Source organism: Tinamus guttatus, unplaced genomic scaffold (assembly GCF_059628265.1).
Source record: "Tinamus guttatus ecotype Peru unplaced genomic scaffold, ASM5962826v1 Tinamus_guttatus_pri_ptg000169l, whole genome shotgun sequence".
In the NCBI taxonomy this organism is placed as follows: Eukaryota; Metazoa; Chordata; class Aves; order Tinamiformes; family Tinamidae; genus Tinamus; species Tinamus guttatus.
The window spans coordinates 2,455,047-2,469,621 of NW_028288703.1; the positions used below are offsets into that span (position 1 = coordinate 2,455,047).

At 39.5% G+C, this 14,575-nt stretch overlaps 1 protein-coding gene across 1 annotated transcript in view; it reads right to left on the minus strand.

Moving 5' to 3' along the window:
• The window catches only part of SLC6A11 (solute carrier family 6 member 11), a 68,300-nt gene that overhangs the window by 9,956 nt on the left and 43,769 nt on the right, over positions 1–14,575 (minus strand). The window contains exon 8 of the mRNA XM_010217313.2: positions 2,787–2,890. Coding sequence (XP_010215615.2) covers positions 2,787–2,890 — 104 coding nt within the window. The remainder of the gene's footprint in view (positions 1–2,786; positions 2,891–14,575) is intronic.

Sequence of the window (14,575 nt, forward strand, 5' to 3'; positions counted from 1 at the left end):
TGCTAAAGCGTTAGGTGGAAACAGCAATATACCTCATCTAATTCATTTGGAAAAAAACATTTCACACTGATGTTGCTGCCGTTACGTTCATCTCTTCATAAAAGTCACTTTTGATATAAACTGTTGGAAATCCAGACAGGACCTGGCCTCAAGTAATTTCTTACTGTATTAGTGTATTATAATGAAAATTAGTAAAGACATTAAAAGCTCATTTCCTATTCAAAGATATGAAGTGACTTGTTTGCAATTCATTTACAATGTTAATGAATTAGATGAGGTTGATAATAAGAAAACCCTTGTGCAGTTCGGTTTTCTACTCCCTTTTCACATTAGAACACATCATATCATTATTTTCTACTGTAACTTCTCCTTAAATTTTTTTTTTGTCTGAAAGTGTATGTTTCATTTAGGCAATATCAGTCACTGAATATCTCAAGAGACAAATCCATAGCTCATTGTTAAGTGCTGATTGAATATTATTTCTGCTTTCCACTATATGGAAAAGGCTGCTTAGCTGCTCTGTATGTCTTCTTCTGTTAATACTCATTGAACATCACTGCTTTCTACAGCATAAGGTGTCAATGTCTGTCTAACTTAGTACCTCGGATTTCTTAAGAATCGTTCTTCGAGACACAAAAAAATCTGTCATATTCAGAAAATTTCTGAAAACCTTTTGTTAAAGGAATTGTGGAGCTTGGGTTCAGTAGAAGGTATTCTTGCTCCTGTATCTTGTTCTGGACATTGGAAAGCGAGCTATTGATTTTTTATTTTGGACAGTGACCAAACTATGCTGTTAGGGGAAGAGAACTACAAAAGCTACACATAAAAAATCCTGCTTTTTTTGCAATGTTACAGCATGAACTGCGGCAGAAGAGTCCTGCAGTGCAAGAGGCTGTGACAGCATAGTTCCTAGATGGGATGCAATGGGAGAGAAATAAAATATGAGGGAAAAGAAGTAGCTTTGCTTAAATTATCACTTATGCTGATTAGGCTCATTAGCCACTGTACCAGTGGGACACTCATTCCCCCTCTCTTGGGGCATTTTCATTCCAGAGATACTGTGCTTGAACAGTGCTTGAAGGCTTTACAGGATCTACACGGATTCATTGATTTTAGCAAAAAGTTTGTACTTTGGCTGTCATAACCAAAGAGAAACTGATGTTCTGAAAAGTAGCCTCTGATCTACTTTGCATGTTTAAAGGGCTCTTCACTGTTGTTCACCGCTGTTCAGTTTAGCAGACAGTCTGTAGGTGGATACACTCGCATTTCTGTTATTACCAATCTCCTGGTTTCCACTGTCTCCGGAGACTCCTGTTATTTCTCTGACAGAAGAGCCAATTGTTGCTAAAACAGTTAGAGGAATACATTTTATTAAACTGTCTCCTGAACTCACCAGGTAAAGGTGAAACTGCAATTTAGAATTAAAAGCCTTACACCTTTGGGCTTTTGCTTTTACAAAATATAATGGTTTCTTTTATAGAAAAATAAAATTTTAATTTTCTGGCTGCAGATCACAAAGGAATCAATATACTCAAGCTGTCATTTACCCTCTTGTTTTAAAGGCTGTTGACCATTACTTCCAGATTTGTCGAAATCTTGTCTAAGTTCTTTGTTGAGTTTTGGTTGCAAAAGTTACTGAGCACCAAAACAGCAGATCCATGTTAACCTGAATACAAATTCAGTAATTATGACATTTTTAGTTTAATAGTTCCAGTTTAACCAGCAGATGGAGAAAACATTAAGTTGACAGTAAGCTGGACTAATGACATGATGAGTTTTACATCATTACTCTGCTGTATTTGTTTGCTGAACCTCTAAAATTGATGATCTAGAAACTAACTGTATAATAACTGTATTGTAGCAATATGATTTTAATGGAGAAAATAGTGTAAGTATCCAGATCAAAAATAGGATATAGATACCATTAAGAGACTGTGCTTGCAAAGTACCTGAAATAGTGGTTGTTGGTTTCAGTTGGATATGTACATCTAGAATTGATTAAATAATATCTGTTGAATAATAATCTGATTGTGCATGAATTTTCCTACAAGGTATTTTCTTTTCCTCTTCCACATGAAGCCTGCTTTCTCTCAAAATTCCACTTAATTTACCTAAGTTCTACACATATCCAGAATATGCATTTACTCGTGGCAAGGTCTGCCTTACCTAACCATATCTGCCCAAACAATTTGTCATCGAAACTACTTCTGCATAATCAGTGGAGAAGGAAAGATGACTGTAGGTTCATTTCATCCCTTAAAGGTTTTCTGGAAGTTCCAGTGCCAGATTTCCTCTCACACACCTACGGTTAGAGGAATGAGGCGAGCCTCGTTCTCAGACAGGCTGTCAGCATCCTCTTCTACTATGCTTTAGTCAGAAAACTCTGGGTGACAGTGACATTCAAAATATAAATCACTCAGGTCAAGTTTTAATAACAATTTTTATACAATTTTTTTAAAGCTGACAAACGATAGACAATTAACTATGGCACACACGTGTAAATACACATGTATGAAATTCAGTATATTATGCAGGCCAATATGTGTATGTGCATGCATCAAGTGAACATTTGTGACTGTGCAAGACTCAGAGGTGACCAAAAGGGAAGAAAACTCAGAACATTTGAGAAGAGTTCTGAAGCAATTATAAAAACAGTATAAACACATGCATCTGCTTGTGAGTATTCATGCAAGTGGCTTCACGAAAGGTAAAGTACTTCCATATAAAGCTAAGCATGGGAACAGTTCCACCACTGACATTGAATGTAAAGGTGTAGAAAATATTACCTGTAGCAGTTATTATTATAGTTGTTGTAACTTCCCAGGGCTGTCAAGCACCCCAAGCAGATTGCATAGGAGAAAAATATCTGTGTACCAGCATCCACCCACACCTGGAGACAAAAAAGACATTGCAAGAGGTCAAGAAGGAACTACCTTAATGAACTCAATAACTTCCTACATATATTTCAAAATCACTGAACAATTTTTTGCTCAAATGTAAAAGTTGAGGGTGGCAAAACACTCTAAAGACAAAATATACCTTTCGAAGACAACACACAAATGAAGATAAGCCAGGAAGAAGAAGAGACAGATTAATCAGAGATTTTTTTTTTCCCCCCAGCAATACCTGAGAGTCCCAGCTAGGCAGCAGGACACAGCTGTTCTAGTCACTGTATGATTAAAGAATCACATTTCTGTAGCACTTATCAAATAAGTAGACCTATAATATTACTGTGGCAATATTCATATTCTAAAATACCACATTCTAAATCAGAAAATAAATAAATGCATGAGCTTACACAATATGATTATTCTCTTCCCAGCAACGTCATAACACAAATACAACATGCAACTTTTTCAGCTCTTTAAATAACAATGCAGCAAACCAGGTTGTTAATTTAAGCTTGTTTCACTGGAACCTTGGTGTGGTAGGGCTTGACAGCAGAAATGAGGGTATTATTTTAACTCCTGATTTTGCCAGAACAACGTACCTGCATATGGAGTGTTACTTCCAGCCCAGTAACCTCCTGGCTTTCTTGAATAAATGAGCTCCAGGAGACTGCTTTAAAGCAGAGCAACCAAAGTGCTTTTCAGAGCAGTAACAAAATGCTGCACAGCTGATAACCAGAGGCAACAGCTGTAGCCATTAGCTACTGTGAGCCAGAGCCGGGTAAGAGGGCAACTTCTACTCAGGTAATGATTTCGGGACTATACTAATGGTAATGATCAAGAACACGGGAGTACATGAAGAGGATGCATTTGTTTTACATGTGATCAAGCCTCAGTCTCTGGAGTTGCTGAGAGTGTTAGCATTTAGGAATAATGTTAAGATCACATTTTATTTGCATCAGTAGTTTAAATGGTTTCACTGCTGTCATAGTGAATAAGATACAGCTGATTACATCTCAAAGTTTCACAGTTTGCTAAGGAAAAAGCAGCACAGAGAAAGCCTTTTGACAGACAGGCTCTTTAACAAGATCGGAAGCTCCCAAAAAGCTGGAAGTAGCATAGGTCAACTGAAAATGCACGCTCTTCTTAAGCCCAAAGAAAAGCCAGGAAACTGGATCAGCAGATGTAGCAGCGACTCTTTCCTTCCGTTGCAGTTTTCGCACCGTCTCGGAGCTCTCTATGGCACGCAGATGAGCAGGAGCCCTTCCTGTTGGCACACGCCAGCTCCACGGAGGTCGGATTATTCTTGGGACAGCAAGTGCCGGTGGAAATGGGGGCAAAGAGGGATTGTGCTCTGAAGCGAGAAACTCCAGAGCTGCTTGAGAAGTGGAGCACAGAGAACTTCCCTCTGGAGGTCCTGTGTATCTTGTTTAAAAAGCAGATAAAAACCTTCTCTTAAAGTGTTTCCTTCAAGGAAAACAAGTCTCCTCTAGAGACAGTGACATCTAACAGTGAATCAACATAAAAATAATCCTCAATACTGTCTAGAATATATTCTGTAAGGAAGTGCTCACATACGCTATAGAAGACCCTTAATTGAAGATCCTTATATTTTTGTTGCGCTAGATTGTATCAAGCAAGAAATTCTACCACAATTTATGGCTAGTGTTCAGAGGGGAAAGAAAGGGAATGTTAAATACTGAATGGAATAATCAGGGCAGGCTCTTTTGAATTTGGGTCAGAGAACCAATGACATTTAGTTGATGACCATTTTTCTATGTCAGGTTTGAAATGTTTCTAAAAGGACAGAAATATGTACATCTGATAATAGAAATGTCAAATAGCGAAATGAACTTAGAAAACAGAGGTAGTATTTTGATAGGTGGGTAAGTATGAGGGATGGACCACGTCATGTTCTGTCACAAGCCTAGCTGTGTTAAACCTTTAAGGGCAAGGGCTTGGTAATACAACTCACTTTTTCAAACTCTTTCCAGTTATCACTGGACATGATACCAAACTGAGATGCTCATTGAAAGTGGGAGAGTTTTTGAGGTACATGATATGTCAGGTAGCCTTAGCCCTGCCCAGCCGTAGTCATTCATGAACAGCACCTCAGAGGATCTCCCCCCAAATACATTTATCTGCAGGACACAAATGGCCCCTTGTAGATACCACTCAAAAAGCCAGACGCCATCCATTTGACTTATGGCAACAAAAGCCTTATAAATTCTTTTCTGAAAGGTGCTGGATCTGGAAAGGTGCTTTCTGAAAGGTGCTGAATTGCTGCACAGCAATATCTGGGTAAACCTGCAAAGCCTGGCTTAGTCTGGAAGTTGTAACTTTTTCCAAGTCCATGGAATGGACGTAGCAGGATTCCACAGAGAAATGACATTCTGAAGAACAGAGACAAGAAAAGGCTGCCAATACAGCTGAAACCAAGGATTTGGGAGCCAGCAGTTGGTGAAAGGCTGTACAAAAGCAGGGAGCATTTTCTGGGCTTGATGCATTTTTGGCATGAACAAATTTCAGAGGAAAAAAACAGAACATTCTGTTCATATGCTTTACACCTTGAAAATCCTTTGGTTAGTGATATTTAAGTCAATTCAATAATCTGCATTCCTAGATTTGGGGGTGGAAGGTCTTTTACAGTCTTCCATTAACTCCCACTTTAAAAGATGGAATTAACTGTTTCTTTTTTTTACTTTTCTTCACCTCATATTTAAAATGTTTCCACACTAAAAGTGAAAAGTAAAACTCATTTTTTTTTACAGCTCAATATCTGAAAAAAAACGAATGCCAACAAGCAGGCCCTGCTCCCCAGTTTGAGGCTTTCCTGACTCACAGCATTAATGCACACGCAGTGGTCTTGGCTGCGCTATGCTGATAACTACCTCGTGTAGGAACACACACAGTTCCATGAAACAGAATAAGTTGGAATGTTTTACTGAAAACAGATTGCAAATTACAGTGTTCCCAAGCTAGGAATACCTGAAAATCAAGACTGCCTGCGTAACCTTTATTTGACCTTCCTATGTGAAAGTCTAGGACACAGTCTTCATTTACATGATTACAGTACTACCCTGGGCCCTGCCCAGAGATGCATCAAGCTGGTGGAATGGAGAATACTGTTGTCTGGAGGCTCCCTTGCCTCTTTTGTTGCCATAATTGTAGTTCATGTAATGAATGAAGGACAAAAAAGGGAAAAAGGAGAATGTGCTGTAGTTAGGACAACAGAATGCAGCTCTGGAGAATTAAGACTCTCTTTGTGTCTCTGCCATAAAATTCCTATGTGACATTATGTCCATAAATCACTTAAAGCAACCTTTTCACAGCTGTACATTAACTGAATAGTTCTCAATTAATTACCAAGAATCCAGTGTTGCAGCCTAGATGAATGACATCAACATCTCGAATAGTAAAGAACCACAGAGTTCAAAAAGCCACGTTTTACAAATTTCAAGTTGGAAATCCCCACGAGTGGCAACTTTGCACTTTAGTCTTACTTTATATCTCTTTACAGCAGTAAGATGGAATCAAGTCCTACACTGAAAACGAAGGATGTTTTCTTAAAGTTGAGCCTTTGTTGCTGTTGTTGTTAAAAAGTCCTTCTGGCCAGTTAAATGCTGAACTCACTTGTTCATGTCACATGCCACCAAGAATGGAGAAAGTCGTGTCAGGTGGATGGAGAGGAAAACGCAGAAGCACCTGCATCTCTGCTGGTGGCCACGCTGAGCTGGAACGCACAGTGGTTTTCAGATTATATTGCAAAAGTGCTAGAAAGGATTGTTCTTGGGACAGTTTCATGTCTGTTCAAAGGCCTGAGTAAGAGAACTTGAGCAATTTTCATTTACTCTCTAGTCACCGTCTCGTAATCAACTGTAATTTTTTCTTCAGTTACAGTCAACACATTAAAATCAACAACAACTGTGTTCTGCAACCACACAAGATAAAAACAGATTTCAGTTCAAAGCACTTTTCTGCTCTCAAGAACAACCCAAACACTTTGCAGGCATTTGAAGTGTATAAATCCATTCCTTGGACACATTCTGCTCTTCTTCTGACTACCAGTACACTGATAATGTATCTTACTCCTGTGAATCTAGCATATTAAATGTAGTAGGGAAGAATACACTTCACTATTTTCCTACACAATCAGCACAGTTGTTACAACTGCATAAGTCCTTACGATTTACTGTGTAAAAGAAATAAAGACTGTTTTTCTGATTCTGATATAGGTTCAGTTTAAAATAAAAATCCACAAATCCTTTCAACAGAGTTAATTTTAAAAGACACACTTCTTTTAATCACAAATTAAAGGGATATTGCACAGTATTAAACTACTTAAAACCAGGGATCACAATGAAAAACATTTTGCCAACTAGGAAAACAAGATTGAAATGGAGAAAAAATATGCAACTCAATTTTGAAGTCACATTTCTGAAAGGCACTGAAGTCTCTGATAATGTCTGCACCAAACTTCACAATAAACTGTTTGAATGCAACTGTCTCAACAAACTAGAAACATCAAATATACTATTCAGTATACCTGTGATGTATTCCATTAAGCCTACTCCTTTAAAAGAAAAGTCACAATGTACTTAAGTTTATCAAAAAAAAAATATATTGACCTCATGGAAAAGTAACTCAAATGTTACTGGATGTAACTCAGAGACTATTGAAAATACATCTGACTATGCTATATAAAAGTGGCAACCATTTGTTCAGGCACTCGGTGGAGGAAAAGAAAGTTTAGCACAATATTTTATAGGTGAACACAGAATTCCTGGCTTACCCAGAAGCCAGGAATGGCACTAAGAGAGTCCTCAGTTACATCCATGCATCCCCAGTCAACTCAAAGAACTGTGGCTAAAGGCAAAGCTGGGGTCCCCATGCTCAGAGAAATAAAGAAGCTGCTGGATCCAAGCACTCTGGCACCAACTGTGTTTCGTAAAGTAAATAGGCTCTTTAGCCCCTGCCCCCTGTCCCCAGATGCCCTCTTGGAAAGAAAAATGCCTTGTTAGCCTTTTAACTTAATGAGAAATGTCATTAAACGGAAAACCAAACCCAAACAAAATATTAACTGTGCATTGTGGAGAAGCAGCAGCAAAAATGTTGAGTCTTGGATACAGGACTTGGTTTGTTTCTGGAGTTTACTACCCAGGGTTTTTTAAACAACACAGCTTCTGAAAGCACAACCTTCATTAGAGCAGGAAAACACAACTTAAACGGCCAGGCAGAAAATGGCTGAATTAAGCTCTTTTTTCCCCCTCTTTCTAATGGTAGTGATTCTCAAAAGATTAAAAGTAGGTTAGGAGAATAATAAAACAGCTATGTTTCTAGTGTCTACCTGACAACAGCTTTTGTAGAAGTGAATAATTACATGAAAATCACTTCCTTTCCACCTCTCTCTGGGATTTCTGTGGGTTGCTAGGCAGTCTCTCTCCTACCTTCTGCTAATGTTACTTACAGACCAGATGAATACACTATATTCATTATGAGAATGGTGAGCTGAGGGGGAGAGGGACCTAAATACTTGAAGTGTTGTTTATTCATTGCTGCCTTTGGAGCCACACACTATAGCTGTGATTACTTTACACATATTTAAATGCTAATTTGCCCAGGCAGGATTGGTAGCCAAGCACCACCCTGTTAAAATGGAACAGGAGCTTCTCAATAGCCAAGCCACACTTGTAGTATGTTGCTGTGTCGCCAAGCAATGTTGGAAGTCAGGCACTGGAGCAGGGGATGCTGAGGTCCTATACAGGACTTGCAGGATGGCCTTGTTCCCTCCCTCTGACTGAAATTGTGTGTGTTATGAGACTGGTTTACTTTCCTGAACTCCTTGCAATTGTCTTGGCATGATCCCAAAAGTAGCACTACCAAAATACTGTCCTATTTTCTGTTTGTACAATCATGAATGCACACAGGTTTGGGGTATATGCTCATTAAAAAGACACCAAACAATTCACTTGCCAGTTGACGTACTCCATGTTACCTCATGCAACAGGACACAGGAAAGAGACTGAAGGCTTTGGGGTCTCTTCCTAGAATAAGCACACGTTGAGGGCAGGATGCAAACACACAGGCTAGCATCCCAGCAAAGTGAAAACGCAGCTTGGCATGAGCTGAAGAATGCAAATGTTTGACATCAAGTTATTTACTGATTGCCTCCTTATCTTGGCTAATTACTGAGGACAGCTAGAAGCACAGACCATATCCCCTACATAGCCACACAGCTCTTCTGAAATTCACATCATTACCAAACCAAGTAACAACCTCCAACTCTGTTATTTCATTAAAATACAGTACTAATGTCTAAACTAATGTCTTTAAATTTAAAAATCTACCCATGCCCCAAAAGGTACAAAGCTCAGATGTATGCGTTTGTATGGGATGTTAGTCTGCTTCCGTTTTCAATCCTTGTATGACCTTTTTTCACTCAGCATCACAGAGATTAAGGCACCTCTAAATTCCAGACCATTCAGGAGCTGATATTGTTAAATAATTTACTCTAAATCAATAGTACCAACCTGTCCCCTGCCTTGCTTGATTTCTTCTGTGCTGATATAAAAAATCACACAAATAACTTCATACGACTTTCCCTATTTTTAAGTGAAGAACATATGAGAAGAAGGTAACAAAAGAACAAATGCCTGCCTGAAACAAGACTGTCTTCAAATAACAGTCACTGTTAATTGAACATTTTAACTTTGTCCAAGGAAAAACACATATCCACAGAGGTATTTATGAGTCCAAGAATTTCTCTCACTGGTCTTTATGATAAAACTTCCCTGTTTTCATCAAACTGTTGTCTAGAATACATGCAAGGAGTTATCTCGTAGTACAGAACTTACTTTCTAAATGGACCAACTTTCCATTATTTTGGAGACATAATGCAAAGAGATTGCTGACAGTAGAAAATCCACAAAAACCTTTACGAGATATTATTGGATAAAAGCATTTATGTCCTTTTGATGAACAAGATTTCTGCAGAAGAAAAAAGGGTCACTGAATAGCTGGAATAGTAGCTGTGTGTCTGACTGTATGAAAGGAAACTACCCTTTTTTTGTTTTTTTTTTCAGATTAGCAATTTAAATTCAGAAATCTGGCAAACTGAAAAATTTTGAAGAAAAAGGTATTGATAAGCAAAATATCATTAAGCCTGAACACTTAAATAGCACCCATTTTTACCTGCATTCATTAGCTATAACTGCATTCCAATGCACAGAGTTCAGATCGGCAGCAATGGTCTGGAGCACTTCTCTGTTGCAAAGCTGAGCTAATTTTTATCTCTGTTCATTTATGACCAAATATTCATCTGATCTATTTTGACAGGCCACTGACCTTAGTGAGACGTTTTTCCTGTCAGCCTTAAGTAACCTTAAAAGATACATGATCTTTCTTCTTTCAGTTAGGTCTTTGTTAGAGAATTTTTCTTCTAATCTTGCTTTTTGTCTTTTTTATTTGGGTAAATATTGTGAGCTATTTGGGCTGGCAAAAGTTAAAGGCACCAAAGGTCACATGCAGTTGAAACTCATTATGTACATACCCACTATGAGCAACCACTTAGCTTTGCTTGCTGGCTTCCTGCAAGCGCGTCCGAGGGCCACACGTCGTGGAGAGAACAGCCGCCAGGGCCGCCCAGCACGGCAGCTTTCTCCGCAGGAGCTCCTCAGGAAAGCTCCCTTTGGCAGGCGGGCTCTCCGTGCCCACACAGCAAGCAGAGCACCACTGCCTGGAGAGCTCAGGCTCACGCAAAACTGTTCAGTAATGTAGGAGTGTAAAGCAGCAGACTGCAAGAGCACCCATCTATTCCAGTGGTGCTGCAGGTGCACTTTAGCGCTTCCTCTGGAGGCCTCCTTGCAAGCACAGCTTGCCTTCTCCTGCAGTTGTGCTATATAATGATGCAGCCACCTGGCAATAAAGGTTCTGTTTTGTTGTTCCATTCTGTGTGTGGTATGAAAAAGCACAGTGATAGTAATAGCCTTTCTTTCTTTTCTCACATGCAGAGTTACCATCAGTGTCCTGAAGACACCAGGCTTCACCAGGTATTACTGAAGACAGGTTTGGGGGTTATAAAAAGATGAGCTTAACAATTTCCTGTAGATGATAACAGAAGATGCTCAATAATTTTCTAAATAAATGTAAGAAATGCAGGTATGTCATTTCTAAAATAAGCATGCTGATTAGTGCACCCCTTTACTGAAACATCTCAGCCCCCAGGAGAAGCGCCTGGCTGCTGTGCGTACCCTGCAAGCCTGGGAGGGTCGGCAGCCTTTCGGTGTTTTTACACCCAGTTTTGCTGAGGGACCAAAGAGAGTCAGTCCCTGGATTCAGGGGGAGGAGGTGGAAATAGCAAATGTGTTAGGAATGTAAAATCTCTGATCAAAATGTTAAAGATCTCCTAAATTCAGTTTTCTCTCTCTGATATTCAGTATTCAGCCACAATGGCAAATACTTTAAAAAAGGATATATATTTTTTGGTAATTAATCATTATTCAGACAATTAATTTCATTCAGAAATTAAGAGAAAACTGTGTTTTAAAGTGTTCATTAACTTAAATTATTTAAACAAAAATAATTGAGACCTATTTAAGCAATCCTCTAGAGATAGTTTAGAAAATGTGCATGGATAGCACAGTGTCTAAATAAAAAAAAGCAGGATTTGAAGCAGAAGTAAAAAAATGTACAGGTACAGGAAGATGGTTTCTTCCAGAGGACTGCAAATCATCTGCCCACACAGTGGGGATGCTGCAGGGCTGGCTTGAAGGATGCCGCACCGAAGGGCTGACTGCAGTGGTACGGAGCTGCCCAGCGCAGAGCAGACGCGATGGCTGCTGACGCGGAGCCTCCCTGTCCCTGCCCTCTGTGCCTAACACGATGCCGGCGAGCTGCTCCTGCGGTGCGTTCTGCTGTTAGCAGAGCAGAACTTCCATCTGCAGTACCACCACTCCCGCCAACTAAAATAAGCTGTCACAGCAAAATCACAGGTTTTCCAGGAAATAAAAACTACGCTGGAGGCTTTTGGCAGGATTTTTCTCAGTCAAGAGTCCTGCTTCATCAAGTCAGTTATTAATATAGATATGGTGCCAAAGGTGGGTGGCCACCTAGATTAAGGACCTAGTGGAGGTGTTCATTTTAAATTAAGAATATATTCTCCCAAGCTTTCTTATAGCTAGTGGAGAGAGACTGACCTTTCCAGAAAGTGATTCCATCCTTACAAGCGATAAATTGTGCTCTAGAGAAAGCCCTATTCCCCCTATTTTCCCCTATTGCTTAATTTTGGCACTTAAGGCACCACATGAAGCCTCCTCAGTAGGGTACCTAAAAATCAAACGACATCAGTACCCCCTCTTCAGGAGCCCCTAGCGATTTTCAGTGGGAATTGTGCAACAGAATTAAGGTCACTGAATCTCTTGAAGATCCTGTTCCAATTGTATGTTTCATCTCTAAAATCTTTTAATCTCTATTTGCCATGTGAAAATTTCCACCCCTTTTAAGGGAGCCTTAAGTGCTGCAAGACAAATTATCTGAATTTCAGAGGAAAAGGAAAGCACTTTATCTCACTAGGGAATGCTTTAAAAGTTTACAGATAATTTTAAACAGGTAAAACTTCTGCAGTTTTAAGGCACAAAAATTAATAGAATTACTTCCATGGGCCAAGATTTTGCTCTGTTAGTTTTTATAGAGTTATTATTTGTAAAATCGGAAATGCAACTAAAAGGCATATCTGTTTTTTGTTTGGTTGTTTTTACTTGCAGAAATATAATTAATATAATTAATAATAATTAATTCCTGTAGATTATTGATAACATCGAATGAGATTACTGCCTTCCTTCTGTGTGTGGAGATGACAGTGAGCCTCAATAATCTTGTTTGTGTTTGTATTTTCTACTCCCAGGATGTCTTTTTTTCAGTGCCAGCAGCCAATAAATGATTGCAAGAAACTGTCTGTCTCTACTGACTCTGCATGGAAAGTGGAGAGGGTGGCAGTCATAAGAGCACAGCTTTGTAACCTCAGCACTGCCTGTCTCCAGCCACTGCCAAAAGCAAAGAAGCCCAAAGGCAAGGCAGCCACCAGCCCACAATGTTGCTTTGCCCCGAGGTAAAGGACATATTTCCCCTTTTAGACTTCACCGGCATAGTGCCGAGGGTGGGCACCTTACCCCTGGCTCCCAGCCCAGCTGCTGGAGCTGTGCCACAGGCAGCTGCGTGTCAAAAATTAAGAAACTTCTCAAGCTTCCAAAGCATTACCAGTGTAAAATTCATCTCTCGCTTCTTCCAGAGCCTATTCCTTTTCTATATTTGGCATTGAAATATGACAGAAACTGCATGTAAAACTTACAAAATGCAGAAAAGATAAGCTTCAGCAGAGACAGTTCATTTTCCATAAAATTTCTGGAAGTGTTGACCACCATGTGGATGAAGGTGATCCAAGTGGTAAGTCTATTTTAATTTTCAAAAGGGATTTGGAAAAAACTGTCACCAAAAGCTCTATAGGAAACTAAACATCTATGATATAAGAAAATGCTTGCTGGATCAATACTTAATTGAAAGATAGGAAACTCGGGACAAGAATAAACAAATATTTTTTACAGTGGAAGATGCCAGCCATGGAACCGAGCAATTCCCCTTCTGTTCGGGTTCTTGACAAGCCAGCAAGAAAGAAGTGGCACTAAGATAGCAGGAATAATTTCTGATTGTCAAGATGGCTCTTAAGGAATCAAGTGACTAGAAAATTAAATAGCAAAAAAAATTAAATGTCAAAACATTTGAACATTTGAAGCTCTGATTTGACATTAATGATGAGATGGACTCTTAGCTGAGAAATATGATTTAGAAGCATTATATTAGGGTCATGTTAGTTCCCAGACTGTCATCAATAGTCAAAAAAGGAAAGTGAATTATAGGCCTTATTCAGGAAGGAACAGAAAAGAGAGAACAGCCTCACACCACTGAGTAAATCAGTGGTTTGCCCACATTTTGAACACTTCATGTAGTTCTCACTGTAGTCATTTAACAAATATTCAGTATCATTGGAAAGGGTTAAGAGAAGGGCAACACAGACAACCAAATGCAGCCCCTCTCTGCTCAGCACTGGTGAGACCACTCCTGGAGTGCTGTGTCAAGGGTGGACAACAGAGGCATACAACAGAGATGTGAAGATACTGGAGCGGGTCTGCTGGCAGGCCACGACATGACTAAATTCTTGGAACATCTGAGATGCAAAAGGAAGTGAGAGCTGGGGGAGAGAAGGTTCAGTGGCGGGAGGGACGACCTTATCAGTGTGTATAAGTATCTGATGGAAGGCAATAAAGAAGACACTTCTCAATGGTGCCAAGTGACAGGACAATAAGCAAAACTGAAATACAAAAAATACCATTTACACATAGGAAAAAACAGTTTTCCAGAGACGTTGCAGAATATCCATCCTTGGAGACAGTCAAAACCCAACTGACATGGCCCTTGGCATCCTGCTCTAGGTGACCCTGGGGACAGGGGGATTGAACCAGAGGATTTCCAGAGCACCCTTCCACCTCCAACTGTTCTGATATGAATTAAAAAAAAGAAAAAATCTGTACCAGTCAGTCAGTAATACATTATTTATTGTTCAAATAAGCATGTTCTGACTAGCTGGTACATACTTCACCTTATTTTACAATAGGGACACACAGAGAAGGCACCTG